At 45.4% G+C, this 25,172-nt stretch overlaps 1 protein-coding gene across 2 annotated transcripts in view; it reads left to right on the top strand.

The window, feature by feature from the left end:
* Positions 1–25,172, top strand: part of KLHL29 (kelch like family member 29) — a 473,943-nt gene that overhangs the window by 416,916 nt on the left and 31,855 nt on the right. For both annotated transcript variants that reach the window (XM_019537334.1, XM_019537335.1), the window contains exons 8-10: positions 11,250–11,448; positions 15,571–15,753; positions 17,720–17,900. In XM_019537334.1, the coding sequence (XP_019392879.1) occupies positions 11,250–11,448; positions 15,571–15,753; positions 17,720–17,900 (563 nt within the window). The remainder of the gene's footprint in view (positions 1–11,249; positions 11,449–15,570; positions 15,754–17,719; positions 17,901–25,172) is intronic.

Here is a 25,172-nt window from a genome sequence, read left to right as displayed (position 1 = left end):
TTCTGCCAAGGGGCGGGGCTTGCCAAAACTCATTAAGCAGGCCTCCAGCCAAAATAATTGCCCCCCCAGGTTTAGGCACTACACTTCAAGAAAGACATGGACAAATTGGAAAGTCTAAAAGAGAGCAACAAAACTGATTTAGAAAACACGATTTATGAGAAACGTTTGAAAGAACTGGGATTATTTAGTGTAGAGAAGAGAAGGCAATTTGATAACAGGGGGATTTGATAGTAGTCTCGCTAACCCTCTCAAAGGTAGTTACAAAGAAGGGTGGGAATCAGCTGTTCTCTGTGACCACGGGGTACAGGACAAAAGTAACCATCTTACGTTGCAACAACAGAAATTTAGGTTGACTATTAGGGAGGACTTTCTGACGCTGAGAGCAGTTAAAGCAGTGGAATAGGTTATCTAGGGGGTTGTGGATTATCTATCACTGGAAGTTTTAAAGAGCAGGTTAGAAGTACTTCTCTGGAATATTTTAGGCAGGAACGATCCTGCCTTAACCAGGGACTTGGACGTGGCTTCCTGAGGTCTCCTCCTGCTCTCATTTGTATGATTCTGTGATCGATTCCTTTCGCTGCCCATTATGCAGTTCATAACGAAGGAATAGTTTCTCTCCCAATTTTTCCCTCTAAGTTCAGTGGTGCAGCTGAGAATTTACTATTGCTGTCAGAGTAGAAATGCATGGCTTTTCTCTAGAATCAGGGTGAATTTGAACCCGGTCTTTATGTGAGAGTACAGAGAAATCTTTTAAAGTACAGAAGCATTAATCTCTTCAGTCTGTGTGATGAATTGAATGTACGCCTGGTTTAGTTTAAAATGTTAACAAAAAGTCTTCTAGAATTATACATAAACAGCTGAAACAGCAGTTTGTTGGACTGAAAACCTTTCTTAACGTGGATAATCTAACTTCTGTATTTGTACTTCTAGTTAAAATATGTTTCTTTAGGCAGAAAGCACAAAGGGTCTTTTGTATGAAAGAATAGTAAAATAGAGAGACAGATGAGTTATAAGGCATCAGGGAAACATTATTTTAACCTCCCTGGGCATTACTTCAAAAATGTCAAAAATCTTGATAGCTTTCCAGTGTAATATTTAAGGAGCAGGAAATTCAATTCTGAAGCAGTAAACATATTTCCTTTTAAAACTGGCTGTATACTATTGTGGCCCTCATGAAAGCAGGCACACGGTGATAGCCCTTTCAAGAATACCTGTGAGGATTTTGCTAGCCTAGGGATTTGAGAGTAAACAGTGATTTTTTTTTTAACGTGATGCCAAAGAGGGTGTTGAAAGTGAGCATGAGATACTAGAAAAAAGACCATTTTTAACAATCTGTTGGTCATACAAAATAATGAGTAACATGGAAAAGGTCACAAAAAGTTTAGCAAAGTGAACATCCTTGTTCTGACAACCAAGGAGAAGTAAAACCGGCATTAAAATAATCTGTGATCCAGTTGGTCAGGAGATGTCCTGACTGCAGACATGGAAGATACATATACAGAGGGGAAATGGATAAATTAAGCAGAATTAGACATTTGACTGAGATACCTTCACAGCGCAGCAAATGGTGTTGATAGAACAGGAAGCTGGGCCATCCCTCGACCTTAATCCTGACCCAGTAATACTGTTTAGCACTTACCCAACAAATTAGTATTGTATGCACTGTGAAAACCCTGACCGGTGAATGCCCCATCGTAGGACTGGGGACCTTCTGCTGTCAGAGCTGCCATCTCTCACACGAGATTAAACACAGGTATTGTCCTGACCATGTATTGTCATTAAAGACTCCGCAGGGGAGCAGCAGTAACCACAGAGTCTTGCCCAAATTCCAGTTTAGGTTATTGCTTTCTGCCCATTGATATGGTGCTATCGCTTCATCTGATAAGTTAAAAGAGAGTGAGAGTGATTCTGAGGATGTGTGTAAACACCTACGCTCAGTATACGGTGGAGACTGTCACGCCAGGGCTGTACTGCTCCAGGCACCTTAAGCTCAGTTTCTCTCACAGCCATGGAACAGGAGCTCTCTGTTTTACAGCAGTGCTTCTCAACCAGAGTTATGGAGCACCCCAGGGTGTCACAGTGCCTGGCCCCTGTGCAAGAAGGTAAGCATGCTGCTCACTCCTTCCTCTACCCACCCAGAGTCCCACAAACAAGGGACAGCTATGAGTGCCCCCGGCAGCCCCATGCCAGGCACTTAGAGCAGTGTGTCCTGCTGCAGGTGGAGGCAGGCATGTGGCCACAGAGCCATGCTTTTCAGCCCAAGTCATTCCCCAGCTCCTCACATGCTCCAAGCAACAGCAGGAAAGGCTGTGGGAGCAGCTGGCTCTGGTGCCTGGCACGTGAGTCCCCCAAGGAATAGCCACAGTGATAGGGACTGCACTGGGGGTAAAGAGGAGGTGCCCCTCTGCTGCCCCCCCCCAGGCCTTATGTGTTCAGTTGCCCCTTCCCCCCTCCAGCCCCCTCCAAAATTCGTCCAATGGTTCCTGGTCCTCAGCAGTGACCTAGACCCAAATGTAGAGGGTCCAGGTGCCAGGCTGGGAGCAAGCGTGTGCAGAGCCAGGAGAGCACTCCTTACCAGCATGCTGGAGGGGTGAATATTATGCTTCTAGTCATATAATTAATTACTAGCACATCAATTAATAATATTGCTTACATTATAAAATGTATATTAATTTGTTAAGCCTTCCTTAGAAGTATTGGGTGTTGGCTACCTCCAAGACTGAGTGTTTTGACTATGGTGTGCCAATGCGGGGACCAAAGTTGGAGGTTCCTGGCTAGAGGGTCTTGCCCCTCCACTCAGGGTCAGGCAGGTCTCTGTGTTTGGGGTGAAGAAGGAGGGTTTTTGCCTTCCTCTATAGAAGGGTCATAGCTCTCTTCCTTGGGTTTCTGTAGCATATTTTAACAACCTTTGTGGCAGCAGGACATTGGCCACTGTGGTCCCTCTGCTTCCTCTGTGGCAGATTAAAGTGTTACATCTTATGGTTGTGTCACAGTTGACTATGTAGTTTTGTTAATAGGTTAACCATGGATTTGTATAGGATGGTTGGATAGGGATGAGCCTGCCTCACGCAGGGGGTTAGATTAAATGACCTCCCAGCCCTGATTCTCTATGATACTATATTTAATCCTTTTTTCTGAAAATGTCCATAGGAGGAGTGCCTTGAGTCTGAAAAGGTGAAAAAGCAGGGTTTTACAGCATAGACATTTTTGGTCCTGCCTTTCAGAAGTCCTTGCAGATTACATGGAGGAACTGGTGGCCAGCTGACCCAATGAACCTGGTGCCAGATTGACAGTGGCATAACAAACAGGGCAGGGAGGGGTTGGCACATGGTTCTGAGAGCAGGGGCAGGAGGGCAGCCACCTTGCCCATGCTGGGACTTTTACACAGTCCTGGCTGAGCGGCTGCTGCTGTTGCTGCCACACATGCTCTGCCCACCCTAGCTGTAGCTCTTAAAGCAGCAGCAATCAGAAACTGTTTTAGTTCCTGGCATGGAAATGCTGCTGCACTGTGGACTCGGTTGCTGTGGGTGGCAATTCTGACACCTCTCTTAACTTGGCACCTGGGACAGGTGCCCCTCTTGCCTACCCCTAGTTATGTTGCTGCAGGTTGGATGAATGGGTGTGTGCCTCAGGAGCCAACCCACACCAGGACGGTCATAGTTTGCCATTTTACCCTATCCCACATTGCTTCCTTTTGAGTACTCCATTCAGGGCCAGACACAGGCATGGGCGAACTGGGCAGCTGCCCAGGGCCCACATAGAACGGGGGCCCAAACATGGTAATTTTTAATTTATTGTTATCATTATCTCTGGCAAAGGGGGGCCCAATTCTAAAAGTTAACCTGGGGCCACCATGAGTCTAGGTATGGTGCTGCCTCCATTAAACATGACTCCCCTTCCTCACCTGTCCCTGCCATGTGGAATCAAACCACAAGGACTCAGCAAGGGGCCTTCCCCAACCCCCAGAAGCTGACTGTGATTCTGTCAGCCAAATCCAGGTGGTATAAATCAAGGTGCATGAAGTCAGGTCAAGCCTGCTGCCAGCTGAAAGGCTGGTCCTGTCTGTCTCCACACTCATGTCTCAGCGTCTGTGGCTACAGGCAGACATTACACATAAACCAGTTTAAGTCATCAGAAACTGGTTTAAACCTGTAACAGAACAGATGTTCAGTGCACATAAACTGGTTTGAAAATGGCTGAAACCAGTTTGGGATAAACCTGGTTGAATGTAGTATCAGACTTAACTGATTTGGGTCAAAGTGGTTTATGCAATGTCTGTCCCAGAACCCTTCCTGGTTTAACTTAAACCAGAGTCCCCCAGCATCCCAAATGCTTTGCAGCCTGGGGCTGGGCTCTCTGCTCCAAAGACCTAGGTTGGTCCCTCCTCTCTGCTCCCTGGCTGGAGCTCTGGCAGAGACTGTGGGCACAGCAGGGTCTGCCTGGCTTCCTCCTGGCTCACCCACCCCTCACCACTCTCTGCTCAAGAAGGGATCCCACCATCCCCTCTCCCACAGCAGGGACCATAGCCGGCATGTGGTATGCTAGCTGATGCTGAGAGGCATCTGTGTAAGGCAGACAGGACAGTGTCTGCTTAGGGCTTTTTGGAGCATGTCACAGGGAGGAACAGAGGGGAAGACCCCGAAGAGCCAAGGGGGAGCCCCGAGGGCAGGAACCTTCAGAAGAAAACAAAAGTAAAAGAAAAGAAAAAAAAAACTTTTTACCTGCAGCAGGATCTGCGGCAGAGCCGGGGATGGAGGCAGGACCCACAGAGCTCATTAGCCGCATCTTTATACAGCTGCAGCCAGCTGATAAGGGCAGCTGCAGGAGCTGACCAAGTGGGATAAAAGGAGCAGCTGGCAAGGAAGTGGGGGAGAGACCCGCAGGAGCGCCAGCAAGGAAGTCTCTCCCAGAGCCCCCATGGGGGGGAAAGTGTGGGAAACTGCCTCTTGCAGTACAGGAGGACACACTGAAGCCCACCATGGGAAAGACACTGCCAGCGGCAGCACAGGAAGCAATGGATCAGAGGCACCTCATCCAGACTGGGGACCCGGATAAGAAGACCGGGAAGAGCAGGAGGAGCTTGACGCCTGGGGTTACCACCGAAGAGCAGGAGGGGCCGGCAGATGCCAAAACGCCAGACCAGGTGGGACCACTGTGGGCTCAGGAGGGCTCAAGGAGGCGCCCTAGGTGGGGGACAAAGGGCATAAGCAGTGTAAGAGGCTGCAGAAGACGGGCCCCAATGGTATAGAGCCGCCCCGATGGGGGACGTGGGGAAGGCGTACTGAGAAGGACCTCCGAGGGTCCAGTGAACCCACAGGCTGGGCGAAGAGTGGAGAGGAGGACTTGGTAGCCTACAGTCTAGCCCGGAACCAGTTTAGGGCCAGCTAGGGACCTTAGGCGCCTGGGGCCTGTTGTTGTAGACCCCAGGCACCTAAGGTAATAAAGGGGTAATAAAGGGGGCAGAGGGCCTCTCTTAGTATCTTTGTGTTTCTCTGTTTTTTTTTGTTTTGTTTTTTATGTTTCCCACTTTTGGAGGGGTTGCAGGGCAAGATATATGGAGCCTGAGTGTTGTTTAAACCTAAAGGGGGTTTACAGTCTCAGGGGAGGCTAGACAGCTATGAGATGTGGTGGGTGGAGTTAGGGTTTGGTCCAGCAGACCTATAGCCTGTCTCTGCAAGCGTATGCGGAGCCTCAACAGTCAGGGAACTGGCCAAAGGACATCTGGAGCCCGGCAAGGCAGGGTGTAAGGGTGAGGTAGAGGGGAGGTGGAGCCTCGCAGAAGATCACCAGACAGACATCCCATAGTCGAGAGACCTCCAGTAGTCAGACACCCACCACTGGAACAAGATCCGAAGTCGTGGCAGGTGAGATTGGGGAAAGGCTATACTGGAAGGAGACACCCACGTGGCGGAAAATTGGGGACGGACAGTCAAACTCCACCAAACATCCGGGCCCAAGCAGCATGTGACTGGATGTTCGAGGCCAGATGGGCACAGAGCTAATCAACAGGTGCGCTGGTAATGTCCCTCCATTCCTTCCTTGGAACAAAATTATTTAAGAAGAGCTTGAACTAAACAGAGAGGCTTTTGTTTTCTTAATGGAGTGCTAAACGCTTTGTTATCAACTCCCTGTGTAACTCCCTGCTATGTAACTAAATGTTGTGTAACTTCCTGCTGGCTCCCTCCTGGTCAGGAGCGCAGGGGGAGAAGGCTCCCTAATCAGAGCATCCTGTCAGGGCCTGGTCACACCCCACTCAGCTCAGCATTGTAGAAGGGAAGGGAGGGCTGCTCCAGTGCTCTCCGGCTTCTAGCCTGAGCCACTGCAGGCATGTGCCTGTATTTCTTCAGTCCAGAGGGGATGTCTAAACAGTTACAACCCAGTTCAGCCTAGCCAGGTTCGACTAACCTGCAAAGATTGAATTGATTCAGGCTCGGCTTTTTTGAGTGTCTGCCCCTAGCTTGTGTGTACTTCAGTGTTCACTTCAAATGGCAAACTTCTTGGAGCAGAACCATGCCTGCCTAAACAATGGTGGAAATTTTCCAGGGGCTGAGGCCTGCTCTCCCTTTTAAAGCAGGCTAAAATGAGTTGAGAGGTTCACAGAATTTCAGACTAGAATAAGACCATTATCACAATCTAGTCTGACCTCCTGCATAATGCAGACAATAGCCTTTCACTGATTGCACACATCTGCAAAGCTGTATCTTGAGGCACCCAATTTGCTCTTGCAGCCAGGTAGAGAGAGTTGCATATACTAAGATTTGCAGATTTGCAGCCAAAAAATCCAAGGCTGCTCTCTGACAATTTTCTGTGGGCCTTTTGCAAAGCTCCCTCACACATACCTGTTACGTTATTACCATCATCTTCATTATTACTACTGTTACCACAATTCCTCCTCCTCTTCTCACATTGCTCGCAATAATAATAATAATAATAATAATGTAAGAGGGAACAATAGAAATAAGTGCATAAAAAGCAAGGGGAAAATGAAAGAAAAGGCAGGGGAGCAAATAACAGGTGGCAAGGAGGTTGAAATGCTTAATAGTACTTATTCCAGTCTTCAATAAAAAAGATAATGGTATCAGGATATTTAATGCAATCAGAGCTAACAGGTCTAGGAAGCAGTCAGAAGGCCGAATCAGAAAGGAATAGGCTGCAGAATGCCTAGATCACTTGAATGTACTTAAATCAGTAAAGCCAAATGAAATTCACCCTCGACTATAGTGCTTAAAAGAACTAGCACAAAAAGCCATTGGTTTATAAAAGCCTCTGCTTCTAGAGACAGTGAGATTATACATCCCCTACAAATCCCTTGGTAAAAAACAATGAGATTATACATACCCTTAATGCCATCAATGATCAACTCAAGTAGCGGCTCATGCACACACAGAGCTGTATTTCTGTAGCTGTTTGGGTGGAGGAAGAATAAGAGTGAAATGTGACATTAGCTTTGATACGTGACATTAGCTTTCATGCTGATGAGAGAAAGCGACATGTTCTAATTATTATTAGCCCTCACAATGAGCCACAAGCTCAGACAAAGAGGGAGAGAGAAAGAGACGGAGAGGAACAGAATTACATTTTCTCACTAATCTAATTAAGGTAAGGTGGGCGAGAGAGAGCGCTTGCTTTATTAATTCAGCAGCCGTTGCCCCATTTATTCGAGGAGGCATGAGGGAAGGATGCAGTGTCTCTGCTGGGTGAGTCAGAATTATCTGTCTTTGCTGGAGGGGAGCTCTGCTTTAAATGCCAATTTAGACTAGACGTGGCACTACCCTGGTGCATGTCTAACCCCACATCCTAATTTAATGACATCGATATTAGCTTGTATTGGGTCTTCTGTGGCAAGGTGGCCACTTCCTACACAGAGCCTGCGCTCAGGAGCAGAAGGAGCACCTGCCAGGACCTCAGGAAAGTTGGTTGTCCTACCTGAGCTGTTGACTCGTGAATCATCCCGTTTCACCATTACTTACATTCCTGCTGAGCAATTCCATGTACTTCATTAGCAGCCTGGGGATTAGTGTCCCCATTGGAGACTGTCTGGCTCAACTCCAGTGTATCCATGTTCCTTGTTATTCCCTGTGTCCTAATTCTGCGTTTCTTCTTGGCTTCTCCATAAGGTTAAACACCCTCAGCCTGCTTAAAAAGGCACTTTCTGAAGTCAGAACTGTGCCACCCACTGCCATATGGCAGCTGTGCTCCCTCTCCCACAAGTTACCACCAGTTAATGACATTAAGACATCTGTAGCCAGGTCCCAGATATTTGTGACTCCATGGAGGGGGCGTGACATTTCTTCCCTCCAAAATTAATTTTGAAAAGCAAGGAGGAACGGTGCTGCAATAAATCTGCTTCCTTGTTTGGGATCCTGGGAAGCAACCTCATGCCTGAATTAGGACAGGACTCTGAGTTGTGCCAGCCTGCTTTGATCACTATAACAAAGGAGTCAGGAAAGCTTTCTGCCACTGCATGACCTTCGAGTGGCAGGTGATCTAATCTTCCTGCCTCGGCTTCCTGCCTGTAAAGTGGAGGCGATAATGCTCACCAACCTCCAGGGCTGGTGAGAGCTCCTTGTGATAAATGCAAAACCTCCGAAGCTGTTCAGACACTGTATGGAGGTGTAAAGCTTTATTACCATGTTACTTGTTATCGCTGCCAACCTCGGAGATGTCACTGTTACGCAAACACTCGTCTCCCCTCTGAGTGCTGAAGACTGCATGTCTCAGGCTGTGAAGCGTTTCCATCTCGATTCCACTCTGTTAAATGAAGTGATTGGATTTTGTGAAAACCTGGGTTCTTCCGCCTGCCAGACTGAATCCAACACCGTCACGTTACATGCTCATTTTAACTGAGCTTATCTTATCAGGCTGACATAGCTTGAAGGAGGTAGGTTAGTGCAAACTCCTGGGGGAAAGAGAAACCCTTGCATTTCCCCCCCAAAATGAAGCTTGTGCTCTAAGCTTACTTGGAGGAAGGAAGAAGCTCGTTGAGAGTGTCCCTGTTACGGGTATGGCCATGCACCGCCTTGCAGGTGGAGCAAAGAGGTATCCAGCTGTGCCCGACAGATCTGAAGAAACAGCTTCACCAGCCACAACCTCGCTCAGCATTTCTCTTTTTCTATGCCTATGTTCTTCATTCTCCCTCTACTGCAGCTTCAGCCAGCCGTGGAGACACTCAGACATTAGAGTGATGTGCGTAGTATTAAAAACCAAATGGCCAGGTCAGTGAGAGCTGTATGTGCCCCACATTCCCCCACATCTTCAGGAATATTCACTCCGACATTGGACTGGATCCCAGCAGGGGCCTGGGAGTGTGACCACAGTGTAACTGTTACTGAGTACATCTAGACATGCAATTAATGTGCCTTAAGGTTGCTGGCATGAAAATAAGGTGCAGTAAACTGTGCCTGGGAACATGTCTATGTGTGTGACCATGTCAAGGGTTGGGACCAGGGAGCTCTCCATCCCCTAAGCCCTGCTGCTGCCTCTGCAGCGCCCACACCAGTCAGCTCCCACTCCTGGCCTGTGCCAATGGGGAGGTGGAGCCAGGAGCTGAGCATCTCCAGGACTGTGGGGAGACATTGCCCCCTGATCCTGATGCTGCCTACTGCACCCCCTGCAGATCCACCCCGTCCTGGCATTGCTCAGCTCCTAGCTCCCTGCAGGCATGGGCAGGGAGTGGGAACCAACTGCGGGGTGTACATGGGTAGCAGGAGGGCTGAGGGGACGGAGAAACTCTCTGTCCCTGGCCCAGCACAACAGGGACAAAGAGCTGTCCCATCCCAGCGCTGCTCAGCTTGCAGATCTTGGGGGGAGCCAGGAGCTAAGCAGCACCAGGACGGGGGGCAGAGAGCTCCCCCATCCCCTCAGCAGACAAAGTAAGGGAAGAGCTCAGGGTGCTGCTGGTGCTCGGCCACAGGGGGATTGTCCCAATCCAGTGCCGCCAAGCCAGGCTGCGATCCTGAGCTCTGCACCAGAGCCACAGACAGCCCCCCAGCCCATGTGGCCCTCTGCTGCCTAGGCTGACCAGGAGCAAATTGTTCCCAGTCAGCATCTACACATGCACTACTGCACGGTAGCTAATGCACTGGTAACCTAGTACCTGTATTTCTTGGTACTAGCAAACCACGCATAATCCTAATTTACTGCACAGTAAGTTTTGCACACATGTAGACAGTGACACTATCGTATATTAGATTAGTCTAATGCTTAGTAAAGCATCTCATGTAGATGCACCCGCTGAGACTGGTCTTTACTGCTTTTAGAAGCCCTTTGTTTTCTGTGCTCTTCTAGACATGCACCATAGTTCAAGCCACTGTCTGAACACGCTCATTCTACCCGCCTGCACTTTCCTTCTCCAGTCCCTCTCAGACACGCTGCCATATGCTGTAGGATACACAGTTATGCAAAAATAATAATGTGCTCTCAGTGGATGGACTCTTCATTTGTCCATAGCACTTTTCCCTCTCATGGTTCCCTCTCCCTTCATGCCATGAGTGGTGACAGACAGCTTCATTTATTCCAGCATCCTTTGCATTATGAGGTTTATTGTACTGGTATAGAATAGGGCAGTGTCGGTATTCAGATAGTGCCCTCTGGAGTCTGACGCCTATAAATCTTATATTTAAGTGATTTGGTTTCCTACCAAATAAATTGTGCTCACTGAATGTTTTTTAACAGCCTGGATACTATTGTTTAGCCTGTCATGAAGGTTCCTGAAACCTGCCCAGCTCAGATGCTTTTGTGTCATACTTAAAACACTGCTGGCTCCCTCCTGGTCAGGAGCGCAGGAGCGCAGCATGTAAAAGAAAAAAAATTGGGGGGTGAGGGGGCTTGTAGCAACCATTTTTAAATTTCAACATTAATTTGGGAAGCTGGGAACATTACCGAGTGTCCCCAGTGCACAGAGAGTTATAGTCAGCCTGAGTTCAGCTTCTATTCCATAATCTCTGTATACTGCACTATACAATAAGAGTTGCCACCTTTTGAAGAATATTTCTTCTCCCTATGGGACCGAAAAAAACCTAGGTAGTGGAGCAGTGGAAGGATGTGCTGTGTCTGTCCTGCCTGAGCACTAATCAAGGTTTGGAGAGTGCATGCAGGCTCCATGACAATCAGATTGGCGTGCTGCAAAATTCATGTGCTGAGGGCAGCTGTTCCCAAGTTGGGTGACAGGGAATGCTCAGGATTGGGGAGGAGGAAATGCAGAGCAGCTGAAAGCCAGTACTAAGGCTGCCCGTATGTTCTTTCCCCAGTACGCTGCAGAATTGCTGGCAGTGGTCCGCCTACCCTTCATCCATCCCAGTTATCTGCTAAACGTTGTTGACAATGAGGAGTTGATAAAGTCTTCAGAGGCCTGCCGGGATCTAGTGAATGAAGCAAAACGTTATCACATGCTGCCGCATGCCCGACAAGAGATGCAGACACCAAGAACCCGGCCCAGGCTATCAGCAGGTAAAGCAAAGCTAGCTTCAAAGACAGATATTTCTGATCTGACGTTTTCAATAGCTGTTGACAGAGTGAATGGAAGTGGAAATAACTTTTCTCTTCCTTTTACTAGAGTTTTCCCAGAAGCTAGGGACAGACGTTACACACAAACCAGTTTAAGCGATCAAAAACTGGTTTAAACCTGTAACAGAACAGCTGTTCAGTGCACGTAAACCAGTTTGAACATGGCTGAAACCGGTTTGAGATAAACCTGGTTGAATGCAGTATCAGACTTAGCCAGTTTGGGTCAAACCAGTTTATGCAATGTGTGTCCCAGACCCCTTGCTGGTTGAAAATAAACCAGATTCCCACAGCATCCCAGCATGTTCTCTGGGCTGGGCGGGGCTCTCTGCTCCACAGCAGGGCTGGCCCCTCCCCTCTGCTCCCTGGCTGGAGCTCCAGCAGAGATTGTGGGCTGCTTTCCCCCTCCTCCTCACCACTCCCTGCTATACAGGAATTCCCCCCTTCCCTCTGCCTTGCAGAGAGTTGTCTGTGTATTCGCTAGTAGACCACATGCTAGCAATGATCTGTGCTGAGTCAGCAGGTAGAGTCAACAGGCAGAATCACCAGGTAGCTGGTAATGTCCCTCTGTTGTTTTTTTAAGGGGGTGATAAACACTGAGTTTGGGGTGATAAACACTGTTATCAATTCCCTGCTGGGCTAATTGGAGCATGCTGCCAGGGCCTGGCCATGCACGCCTCAGCACGGTGCTGTGGAAGGAAAGGGAGGGCTGCTCTAGCACCCCCCAGATTCTAACCTGAGCCACTGCAGGCATGTCTCTGCATGTCTAGGATGTCTGTGCAGTTACAACGTGATTTAGCCTAGCCGGGTTAGACTAACCTGCAAAGATTTGATCGATTCAGGCTCAGGCTTTTTGAATGTCTGTCCCTAGCCAGAGAGAACAGATGTGGTCAGAAAAGTCCTGAGCTTGAATGTGAGCTTAAGCTCTCTGCACGGGCCTGTGCAAGGCACTGAAGGGCCAAAATTTCAAGCGGTCTCTCTTGGCTTCCTCTGCTTTGGGATTTCGTGGCCTTTGAGGTACCTAAACCAAAATGATTGACCTTGCGTCCTTTAATCTAGAGACCTGAATCAGTGTTTAGGCCTTTAATTCAGTGGCCTGATTTTCAGGAATGAATAACTTCAGTCATTTCTAAAGAGGAGACCATTTTTTTAAAGTGATGTACGCACAATTCAGCGATGCTTTGACGAGGGCCCTTGTTGTCTGTGCCTCAGTTTCTCTAGCTATAAAATATAACCAATATAATTTTCTTATAATCCACTCATGTTGTGGAAAGGTTGAGCTGGTTAATATTTGTAACCTGCTTTTCACATTCACAGTACTATGTAAATATATTAATATTTTGGCTACATGAATCTTAAAATAGTAGGTCTGGCTGTTTGTTGAATCCAAAACAAGCGGGTCACAGAACAGATGTTACATTTTTACATTACCAAGCAACTATGGAAAATAGTAACATTTCAAGAATCTTTCCACCTGGGAAATACTTGTTTTATTTCTAGGAAAAATAAATGAAGAAGCTAGTCTCCAGTGTAAAACATCAGTCTGTCCCATAGCAGCTTTAAAAATATTCCAAGCACTTGTTTAACTGGAAGTTAGCAAAGTAGCATGCATCAAACTGCAACAAGAAGCAACCAGACGTGGAAGAAATACATGAAACTTTCCAATGCATTGTTCCTGCTGTTCCTTCCTAGCCCATGCAATTACAGAGCTAAGCGAACTTTCTGATATGGGTTGCTTGTGAAACTAGTATGATGTATGGATGCTAAATCAAGGTGAATCCTTTGCAGCTGGGGACAACTGTCTAACCAAGGCACTTTTCAGAAATACGAACTATAGAGAACTTTCACTCATGCTCCTCACTAAAAAAAAATCTTCAGCTACCAAAGGCTAATGGTGTATGTTGGAATGGATTTTTTTGAAAAGTGCTTATTTTATGTTTATGCCTAAAATTGTAGGTATAACACAAGCCATTTTTAAGGAGCTTGTTGATTAGGGGAAAATAATTCTCTTGGGGTAAGAGAGGGTGATTATAGTTTTTTAGGTCAGAGTCTAATTATATGGAATCATGTTATTTTGCATATTGCCTACATTCATGTGTTTACAAAGGCTCTCTAAATACCTTTTGTGGGTCTGCTGCAGTGTGTTAGGTGCCCTCTTGAGGTCATTTGTTATAATCAAGCTATCTCTGCTTCAGGTGATTAGATTTTCATACACATACTGAAAGTAATGTTCTTATTACCAAGAAATAGTTATTTAAAACTGTGCAGAATTTGTAAGATTAATACTATGTGAAGGTCATCATTTTGCATGACATTTAAATATGAAAAATTCAAATTCTAGATGGTGACGGGCGAGGAGAGTCCAATATACTGAGCAAATATTTCCTCACTTTGGGCATGCTATTGCAGCCACGATTGAAAATTTTCAGAACTTGCTTATACTAAGCACTAAATCCAAAGCATCACAACCACCTGCCAGCGAGAGCTGTTGCCAGCAGGTGCTGCGGAGTTAGGTTGTGCAGTACTGTAGGAATAATGTTGCCAAGTCCTAACGTTCCCTTCTCAGTCTTGACCCAGTTTTAACTTTTATGGTGTTTCACACCTCACCAGCAGAGCATTTAGCTTCTTGTACTCCCAAGACTGCACAGGTAAATGGATAAATGTAAATCAATGAGTCCCCAAAGCAAAGAACATCTTTTTACAGCACCTAGCACAGCGGGGCCTTGATCTGTGATTGAGCTCTCCAGTGCTACCATAATGCATTTAATTAATGATTAATAGCATGCAGGCTGGGTTTAAGAAGACCATGTTCATCTAGGATATGTGAAGAGATACTTCATAAAGGGCCCCCTTAGCAGGATTAATGGGAGAGGAATTGAAAGGCTGAAGAAACATAACCAGGAGAAAGAAAGCCTCAAGCCTCTCCATACATCAGTATTCATCATTCATGAAGGATACATTAATCAGCTTGAAAACCGGAAGGTACCTTACCTGGGTAAAGACAAATCCGGGGCACCATGGAGTTAACAACAAAGTCCCCATTGTCTTCAATAGGACTAGACTTTCCCTTGCTGGAGCTAGGTCCAAAACCCGTGGAAATCAATGAGCAGCTTTCCCTGGAGAGGGCTTTATACATCCTTCCCCTTTAGTCTTGCATGTCCCAGTACAGTGGCTCATGTAATCCTCCCAACTAAACTCTTCTATACTGACATTGCTTCCCCAACACAGTTACCAAATGTGCCTCTTCACCTCCTCCCAGGGTTGCCAACCCAAGACAGTTTTTTTTTACTGACAGTCTGCAAAGTTATCACTAACAATAAAACATTTTACTGACATATGTTTCACATAATGTAAATGTGAGCCTTCTCCTGGACCGTGGGTAAGGGGCAGGTTCAAATCATAGTAAAAAAGATTTGGAGATTATCAGTAAAAAAATGTTCTTGGATTAGAGACCCTATTTGACTGACCATGCTCAGGGGACCCCCTTCTCACCCCCACACCCTGCTACCCCCAAATGCACCCTCCACCATGATGCCCCTGCCAGCCCCACTCTCCCCAGCCCAGCATAAACCACCAAAGGAGGACCACAGTTTGTCCACCTTCCACCCAAGCAGATAAGAGGCAGTGCCATGCAGCGCTGCTGTGCTCCAGCTGCACTTCAACAGTGCTTTCACGCTGCTTATTTTGCAGCTTTGTTTTTGCTTTGTGATTTACAGGTGGCGCACGTTTTTTACAGACTTTACAGATAGGTGCTTTTAGCCTAGTTATTTACGGAGCGTCCATAAATTGACAGACAGTTGGCAACCCTGCCTCCTACCAACCTCTCCATTTGATTGTACAGCACACAACATCTCTCTTACGCGAGCCTTTATAAGCATCTGAACAGCACCACTCTCAAAGCACCAGAGCTTAAATGATTCACCAGACTGAAAAATGGCTTGTTTTCTCTAGTTGTGTTTTCCAATGGGGGCTGAAAAGCTGGCTTTACCATGAGTTTTATGATAGACTACTGCCCAAATGAGAAGCATGCCTTTTCTAACAAACATGATTTGCTTAATTGACTCCTAGGTGTAGCCGAAGTAATAGTCTTAGTGGGAGGCCGCCAAATGATTGGCATGAATCAGCGAGCTTTAACAGCTGTCACTTGCTTAAATCCACAAAACAATAAGTGGTACCCGTTGGCCAGCCTGCCCTTCTACGATCGGGAGTTTTTCAGTGTTGTCAGCGCTGGGGACAACATCTATCTCTCAGGTAAGTGGCATACCAGTTGGGCATAGAGAAGGGCTGGCCCCTCGCAAAAATACATTGTGCAGCGCAAGCAGGGAAGAGGATGTGCTAGTCTTATCCAGCTGTCACTAAAAGGAAGGATGGGCAGAGGGGAACTTGCTTTCACCATTCTCCATTTCACTTCAGCCTTAATTTCCTTGCAGAGCAGTCAACAGCCCATTCTGCAGTTTTAACGTGCAGAGAATAGGTTTGACAACCATCAAGCGTGCAAAGAGGTTTCCCTACTATAACAACACAATTTAAAAGACTGGCTGGAGTCGAGCCTAAATGGTGGGTTACTGCATTCAAGACAGATCAGCTGAGCTGCTTGAATATGCGACCTACACTTACAATATTTGCTTACAAGAGCGTTCACGTTTGGTACCTGTTCTTTAAATCTCTCTTTTGACAGTAGTCTGTAGCCCTATAATCTTGTTAGCTTCAATGAAACTGAGCCCACACTCCCAAAGAGGGTTTAACTGAAAGAGTTACTGACTACAGCTTGGACGTGTAGTATAAAGGTGTCCGTTTATATTCAATCGTGTGATACTTCTCCGATTGAGGAAAGAAAGCCGTCTCTACTGGGTGGAGGTAAAGATCCCCCTGGTGGTCACGGAGAGTAAGTTTGATGGCAAGAGGAGAAGGACTTGTAGATGAGAAGTGTTCACACAACTTTAAATTCCCCTATCATCTTACTTGTGCTGACTAGAGGCCCCTGGAGCTGAATAAAAGTTATCAAGATCAATGTAGCTTCATCCCTTTGTTTTGTTACTGGAGGTCAGGTCCTCAGTGGAGGTCTTTATGCAGTGCTGGCTATTTTGTTCATTGGAGTGCAAAGGTTTCCCACTACGATTCCCCACTCCAGGCTCCGTGGTGTCTGACAGATGAACAAAACCGAACCCCTCAGTTTATTTCAACCCCTTCCTGTGAACTCGTGCCAGGTTTCAAGGGGATCTGGGCCAATTTATAGTCCTGGATGGAAAGTATATTCAAGTCAAGAGCCTCACATGGTTTCTATGCCAGACTAGCTGTATACTACTTTATTCTGTTTGCTTTACTCAAACCTGGAACACAAAGGAAAAAATGATCTCCTGCAAACTGAAATGGGGGCATTTCACACTGCACAGTGCGGGGAGGGAATGAAATATCCTTACGCAAAGCAAATACCAAGGAGGAAGGATGGTTTTGTCATTAGCGTGCAGAACTGAGACTCTGGCTCAGCTGCTGACTCCTAGTGTGGTCTCGGATAAATCATTTCACCTTTCTGTTCTTCAGTTTCCTGTTCTGTAAAATGAACATAATAATCCTCACCCCGACTCTGGAGTGTGGGAAGCTAAACGCTTTGTGAGCCCCAGTTGGATGCAGCTACACGGTTGTCCAGTATTAGCATCTTGCTTCATCAGTGCTGTGGCTGTAGCGCTGCACTGTAATGTAGCAGAACGAAACAGCCAAGTGATGCCGGAGCATTAGGAGTTAAACCTTGAGTCCTTATCTACTTATTTTAATCTCGCCGTTCACCAAGTTGTTTTCTATCTTTTAGTCAGCAGTCTAGATTTCAAACCAGGCAGTATCTATTAAGTCAGGCACTCTCTGCCTCGTGACACCTTCTTGCAAGTGCTGCAGTAATTTAATAGATTGGATGTTATTTATGGATGTTGGAAGGGTATATTCCCTTATGCACATGTCCCTCTTAGTCTGACATCTTGATTTCCTTGTGTCATCTTAAAAAAAAAACCAAAAACCTTTGGGACACATGAATAAATGACACAGATCTGCATCATCGGAACAGATGCTCAGTATCGAGGGTGATTTATTTTAATTAGTCAAATGTCATTTGAAGAGTTTTTACTTTGTAACTGGCTTTGATTGCAACATGCGGCGAACTGCCGGCGTTCCAAGAGCTCACTTAATTCTCTCCTTTCCTCTCCTCTCGCTCACACATTGACGGCAGGTGGCATGGAGTCTGGTGTCACGCTCTCTGATGTCTGGTGTTACATGTCCTTACTTGATAACTGGAATCTTGTATCCCGAATGACAGTCCCGAGGTGTCGACATAACAGCCTGGTGTACGATGGGAAAATCTACACCATCGGAGGTGTTGGTGTGGCAGGAAATGTCGACCATGTGGAAAGGTAAGGTTCAGCTCCCAGAGAAACCGTCTGCTATGTTGTGATTTTGGCTGCGTGTGATTTAAAGGGACGCTGTCAACTCCAGTTTACCACAAGATTCAGGTTTTGTCACAACAAGTTTTTCCAGCAGCCTCGAACATAGAATTATATTGAGTATTTTTTTTAACGCATCAATAGAAATCGTTGTTTTAAAACAAACAGCTGCCAAGTTGTTTGTGACATTTTATTCAATCATTTAATAAACCTGTGCTTTAGAAGTTGTGCGGATTTGGGGCTAGCAAAAGATGGAGAGCACCGATGCACAAACTCTCCTGTCCACCTACAACGGTGCAGCCAAGGCGAGCTTCTCTTACCCTCGGCTCGTGCAAACCCCTGCAGGCAAGATCCGGCTGGAGGAAGGATTGCCCTCAAGTGTATGGGTTTTCTGAGAAGCTGCCAGTCTGAGCAACACACGAGGATGAGCTTGGTGTCTGGAAACAAATAGGCATCTGCGAGAAGGAAACAGGTTTTCAGTCCCTACTGAGATGGGCTGAACAGAACAGAGTGGCAGCCACAGGGTTTTATTTTGTAAGAGACTCTGTGATTTCAAACATTTTTTTTGTTCTGAAAGGGGGGCAACAACCCTAATTTCCCATGGAAACAAAGTAATAAAGTAAATTCATATTGGACCAGTAGAAATAGGTCATGTTGATAAAATGCAAATGTTTCCTTTAGAGTTCAGTTTTTCCGTGTAGAAATGGAAAGCCCTTTTGAAACCAGCAAATTAAAACCTTCCCTTCCAGACACTGGACACTAAGAACCAAGGACTTAACAGTGATACTGGTTTTCTGGCTCATTATAACCTACCTGACCCCTGAATTCACCCCAGACATGGAAGGTGAGAAGAATCCTCCACCTTTTTGATAGGCCTCAGTCTCCCAGTAATCCGCCTCTTTTCTTTTGCTGTTTGTTTGTCTGCTACCCTTGGGGATTTCTCTCCCCCTGTTACAACTGTTTTCTTTTACTAGGCTGTGTTGGCTTTCACTGCTCAGACCTGAAGAAGCATGTTAGGTGTTCGAAAGCTTGTCTAATCCAGCCCAGCTATACAGTTGGTCCAAGAAAATTAATCCTTGCTGGGCCATCATGGCTACAACGTGTCCGGGACCCTAACACTACCAGAAATGATCACAACAGCTTCAGCCTTGTTGAGATATATTTTTCCCCAGCTGGTTCCTGCGAGACAAACTTTCATCAGAATTGATAGGTTTTTTATTTGCAAAAAGCAAATTGTTTCACAGCATTTTCTGGCAGATGCACGTTCTGCCTGCAGAGCTTTGACTAGGTCTAGTGCTGACTTCAAATTCCTGACTCAGAGGTAGACCACTCCCTTAGCAATAGCTTCGGTAGAAGAAGGTTTCAGAGTTTTTTCTCCCCAGAGCAGGAGGGCTGGACCCGATGATCCCACAAGGTCCCTTCCAGCCCTAAGCTTCTATGAATCTGTGAGATAGCTAGTCCCAGTAAATGGTATCTTAACGTGGGATCATATCTCTTTATGCCAGAATTAAAGATGCCTAGAGTTATTGTGTGAATAAGATGCAAAAATGAAATAGGATTCAGGTTTCCCAGCTCTCCTTAGTTCTAGATTTTCCAACTGTTGCACTCTTGACCTTGCAATATTAACATGCTGTTAATATAGCATAATATAGATGATATGTGAAATCATCTGTGCAATTACTGCCTACAAATAGATACATGAAAAGACCGTTGAGATTGCAGAATCAAGGACTTGGAATTTGGGAAGTGCTAGGAATTTAGGAAATAACTGTTGTCTAAACTGTTTCCAGAGGGACCTTTCCCAGTGCACAGAAGGGACCTTTTCTGGGGACTGACTGGGGTTGGGATTGAAGGGGTATGCCTGCATGACCTATCTCACTGGTTGTAGTGGTTGGAAGGTGTTGCAAGAATGAAGCAAGGAATTGGAGAAGGAAAAGAGGCAGTCTCGTGGCTAAGGGAGTTGAATACTGCCTTGGAAAATGAAATTGTATTCCTATCTGCCTCCCAGAGTTGTGCGTGATGCTGGGCAAACCTCTTATACTAGTCTCGCAAACACAACTTAATAATAGATGGTCTTTTATACCAAACATGAAAGTCCTAGAGTTGTTGAAGGAAAAGGCCACCTGAACTACTTCTTGTGGGCAAAGTATGGTTTTTGTCTCTAACCACTTTCAGAAATAGTGGACCTCTTTGGCTAAAGATTTTCTCCCAAATCCAAGCAGGCCCAAGCCATGTAACTGTTGAAGTTTGGGAAAGTTATAAAATCTGAAAATGGAATATTTCTAATGGGAACATCAGGTGAACTTTATTATCGGTGATCAGGAAATGTTACCTTTGCGGTCTTGACCTCTTTATGCTTACCTGTTAGGCTCATGTAATAATGGCATGATTGCATCCTCCTTCCCACCCTGAAGGATCTAAACTTTCAGCTGATTACCCTCAGTGTGAAGCAGTGTAAAGGTAATCACACATACAGGTACGCACAGTTCATCAGTGGTTGCGCAGCCCCTTGTGACATTGTAGTGGTACTTGGTGAATCAGACTCCCAGGCTCTGCGCCAGAGTGTGTGCGGTTCCAGAAATGGTTCCTGAGGGTAGAGCCAAGTACGCAGACGTGGGTCATTCATTGTGAAACCCGAGGGACAGTCCAGGTGGTACCACGTTTGAGGTTCTCTTCACTGTTCTGCTAAAGTGGCCGTGTACAACTTCTCCGTTACTTTAAGTGTAAGGTGGGAGATTGGTATTTGCTCACCTCCTTGTTTTCATATGGAGAGTGGATCTGTAACAAGGGCTTTGAATTGTAGGAAAGTATTAACAACAGTCTGTGGAGCTCCTGGCTGCGAGGTCAGGGCACTTTCCCTTTGCCGGAGGGGTATCATCTGTGAGGCTTTTGCTCTCTGACTCTCTCTGATCCTTTGACGTTCCACCTAAGATGCAACCAGAAATTACAGCTGTTGAATGGCCCACAGGATTTGCCTGGGGCAAATGGGCACATAAATCTTTTTTTTCCGGCATTTGCTACCTAAATATGGCAGAGCTGAAATGGGCTAAGATCAAATATTAAACTGACTTCACTGATTGTGTCAGCGAGTTAGGGAAATTCAGGAAGTAAAATGGCAGCAAAAATAATGAAAAGCAAATGGGATTAGCTAGCACTGGGCCCACTCCAGGCTGATAGTGGGTAGGCTGCAGAATTGTTCAGTGAGCCGCTCACTCTTTTCTGGGTTCAGGACATTACTTCAAGTTCCCAAGTATTTTCTGCTATAATTTAAAGTCAGGCTTTTTTTTTTTTTTTTTTTTTTACAGAGGAGGCTAAATGTTTTTTAATCCTCCTTCTAGTTGAAAAAGCACATCCAGTAAATGACAATGACACAAGCAACTTTTTTGTAGTAGTAGTTGGTTTTCAGTAAAGTACGTCTGTTCCCCCAGAGTGTCTCTTTCTTTCCCTGCTTTGATTCGTTCGCTTGCTCTTCAACAGAACATCCGGGGGGAAAAAGAGCGTGTCTGATCAAGACCAGCAGTTGTATAAACACAGAAGTAAACCTAGTTTCTCACTTTTCCATCATCTCTGTCTATAAAGGCAATACCCTCATGTCTGCAACAACAGGGGTGCCAGTTCTTGTGACTGTCTCGTGCACCTCACAATAGTTGTTGATTTTCTGTGGTCCCCATGTCTTGTGCCTACAGGAGAATATCAGTTTAAATTTGGTTGCTTGGTTTTTTGCAGAGAGCTCTTTGGCCAGTGGAGACCAATGATCGTTTCATTGGTGTCAAGTTTCTCATGCTTATCGAACTAGAGAAAAATCTTGAAAACAAGAATCTTAAAAAAGGCACAAAAATCAGAAGGCAAATAAGAGAACAGCCAACCTATTCTTTTTAATCTCAGGATTTTCAAGTGAATCTCATGAGTTTTGAACACTCGGGATTAGCGGCACTGAAGACTTTAACTCACCACTCTGTAGTGCCTGCGTGAGCACAAGTGTGATCTGACAGACAAGCCTTCAACTCAGTGAATGCATCTGCGATCCCTGTCTACCCTTAAATTTGGGACATAGCATAGGCCTTTTATGTATGCTTATCAACAAGTAGGCTATCTCCATGTCCTCTGACTGTATTCTGCCTCTGCAGGGATAGGTAAACCCTTGTGATGGGGATTTGTTAAACTCTCAGTTATAATTAATCTGCTATTATCTATTAAATGACTTATGAGAAGTAACAGCAGAGGAGAGCGTATGCCTAGATTGTGTGTCCCTTTTGGGTTATGCTGGGATATCGGAGGGTTTTAAAAATTAAAATGAAGTTTGGGGATTAAGGAATGTGTTCATTTCATTGCTTAAATCCTTTGTTTTGCAGGGGGTGGTTTGTCTTGGTTTTAGCATTGGTTTTCTGGATCTTCGCATTAGAAGAGCAGGCAGAGAAAAAGATCATTTTAAAAACTGCACCCCACAGGTCTGCTCCTATTCCAACAGAAACATGCCCCAGCTGGCCCAATATCCTAATTTTAGCCAGTATTCAGAAAATTAAATAGATGGGATGACTGATCCTAGGCTTGGGAGCAATGAGGCATTCTGAATGTGGGTCATCTCTTTCAGAAGAATCATTAATGTGCAGAATAATGTTAATTTAATTGCTCAATTGTCTGATGTCATATGCTCAATTAAAACTCAACTCAGCTCAGAACTTCCCAGTACCTCTTCTTAGTGTGCATGTGTGCGCGCGTGCACACACACACCCCCATGCAGGTTTGACCTCCATTAGTAAACAAATCACGTTTTCCATTTATATGTGGATGGGCCATTGCTCTTGCTTTGGAAGGGGTCTAGGAACGCAGTCTTTCAGAAGATAGGAATGCATCGGTGTGTCTAGACCGTCTGAATGTTTGCATTAAAAGAGTGGCATGGGTGCAAAGGCAAGTATTTAGATTTAGGAATGCAATTTAAATTTGGTCCCTTTATAAATATGCATTTAACACCACCTTTAGCTGCTTGATCTCATACTGTTCATTTTTTTTCATTCTGTTTAATTGCTGGATCTCATACTCACACTCGCAGAAGCTTCCGATTTTGCCAGATTAAGCTGGATTTCCATGGGAATGGCAAAAGGCACATTGAACTGAGACCAGGCAACATCCCCCTCTCCCCCTGCCAGTTATTAATTCCTTGCCTCTAAGCATGGCTGTAGTGAAGCACTGATGGTGAAATGTTTACAATACTTTTTAAACTCAAGAAAACAACTTATTTTCCCCTAAGCTCATTCTAAAAAGTTGCTGAGCTGTTTTTGGTGAAATGTTCATTTTGCGCAGGATGAAAAATAAAGCCCTGAATGGTCAAAATGTGACAGAAGTCATTGAAATAAAATGTATAGGGCAACTTTCATTATCCATTTGTTATCTCTACTGCCTCCAGTGCATCCATGTGTGACTGGCCATTTGTTGAATGCCCATGTTGCTATTGGAAAGCACAAATCAATACCTCCTCTCCCCGACTCACACACACACACACGCTACAGAAAGGATGTGGACAAATTGGAGAGAGTTCAGCGTAGGGAAGAAAGACTGAGAGAACTGGGCTTATTTAGTCTAGGGAAGAGGAGACTGAGAAAGGACTTAATAGCAGCCTTCAGCTACCTGAACGGGGGTCCAAAGAGGATGGAGCTGAACTGTTCTCAGTGGGGGCAGATGACAGAACGAGGAGCAATGGGCTCAAGTTGCAGCAAGGGAAGTTTAGGTTGGATAATAGGAAGAATTTTCTCACTGGGAGGGTAGTAAAACACTGGAGCAGGTCACCCAGAGAGGTGGGGGAAGCTCCATCCTTGGAGGTTTTCAACACCTGGCTAGCCAAAGCTTCAGCTGGGATGATCTAGTTGGGGCTGGTCCTGCTTTGAGCAGGGGGCTGGACTGGATGTGACCTCCTGAGGTCCCTTCCAACCCTTATTTTCTATGACTCGATGTCTGTAAATGCAGCTAGGTGGCGTTTTCTGTGGAGTCTGTAGAGTGAGGTTAGAAGAAGAACCCATCCTTCCTTGTTCCTTGTCTGTACTTCATCTATAGAAGCAATGCAGTAGACCAAGCCCTGGGAAATTTTGGGGCCAGTGAAGTCAAGCACCATTTAAAGAGCTCACATCTCTTTAAAGAGCTCAGCAGATCCAATGATGATGGGTAACGTTATGAAAACTTGAATATATAAAAAGACACCTATTGTTGTAGTTTAAAATAATGTTATGTGCCTGCTGAGCTGAATCACACGCTCACTCGGTGAAATGGATGTATTGTTGGGCTATGTTTTTGGAGCAGGTTTTCAGGGAAATAGCAATGTGACTGCAGTTCTCAATCAAGTTTGTCTGTGACAGGGAAAAAAAAGTCCCTAGGTATTTAGTTGAGAGATTATCATGCCTTTCCATCTGCCTCTGCAGCTTGTGTACAGTTAGGATATGGAGGAATGAAGTGAATCTATGACCAAGGCTTCTACATAATGGATGACGGGCCTCCTCAAATGTGTGTGTGGAGAACTTAGAAGCCTGCATATGCTGACAAGACAATATATATGACTAAATGTTTGTGGATCTGGGTATTTCATAGTAATTATCTGTCTGAAGGGTGTGGGAAGATGAAGCTTACGGTTCTGATAGCATTTGCACAGCCAAGCCTCTCAAGTTTATCTAAAATTGGCTGACTGCTTCAGTTTATATTGTGCACTTGAAAGACAGTCTAAAAAATTAAATGTAAAAATAACCTGTATCTGTCTCTCTACAAACTGCTTCAGAATGAACTGTGTTATTGATGTTTTAACAAATTATTTACATATATCCTTGTCCAAGAACAGTTCATTAAGTTCCTCAGAACAATCGGGGGGGAGGCAAAATGCAGTCCAGTAATAAGATGTGAGCCATTTGAAAAGCAGTTCAATACTAGACAATACAGTTATATTCTGAATAGCATCTTCCCTGCAAAGTGTATTCCAGAGTTAAATAATGTATAAAAAAGGTGGGTAGTGTGCGTATATAAACTCCTGATAATGGCTGGCAGAAAGACTATTTACTATCTAATGTAAATAAATTATTCACTCATAAGGCTGTTTAACCTAGAATGAGAGAAATTAAGAGAATGAAGCAATGTGTTTTCAGGCATGAGAAAAGAGATAGAAAAAGGCTGATCTAGGTGGCATGAGCTCCAGAGGAAAAGGCTTTCTTATCAATAATAATAAGGATGCTGGAAAAGATTGAGAGAGAAACCAGGGGCATCTTT

This window comes from Crocodylus porosus, unplaced genomic scaffold (assembly GCF_001723895.1).
Source record: "Crocodylus porosus isolate Cpor-Errol unplaced genomic scaffold, CroPor_comp1, whole genome shotgun sequence".
NCBI lineage: Eukaryota > Metazoa > Chordata > Crocodylia > Crocodylidae > Crocodylus > Crocodylus porosus.
This window is presented reverse-complemented; position numbering and strand designations above follow the sequence as displayed.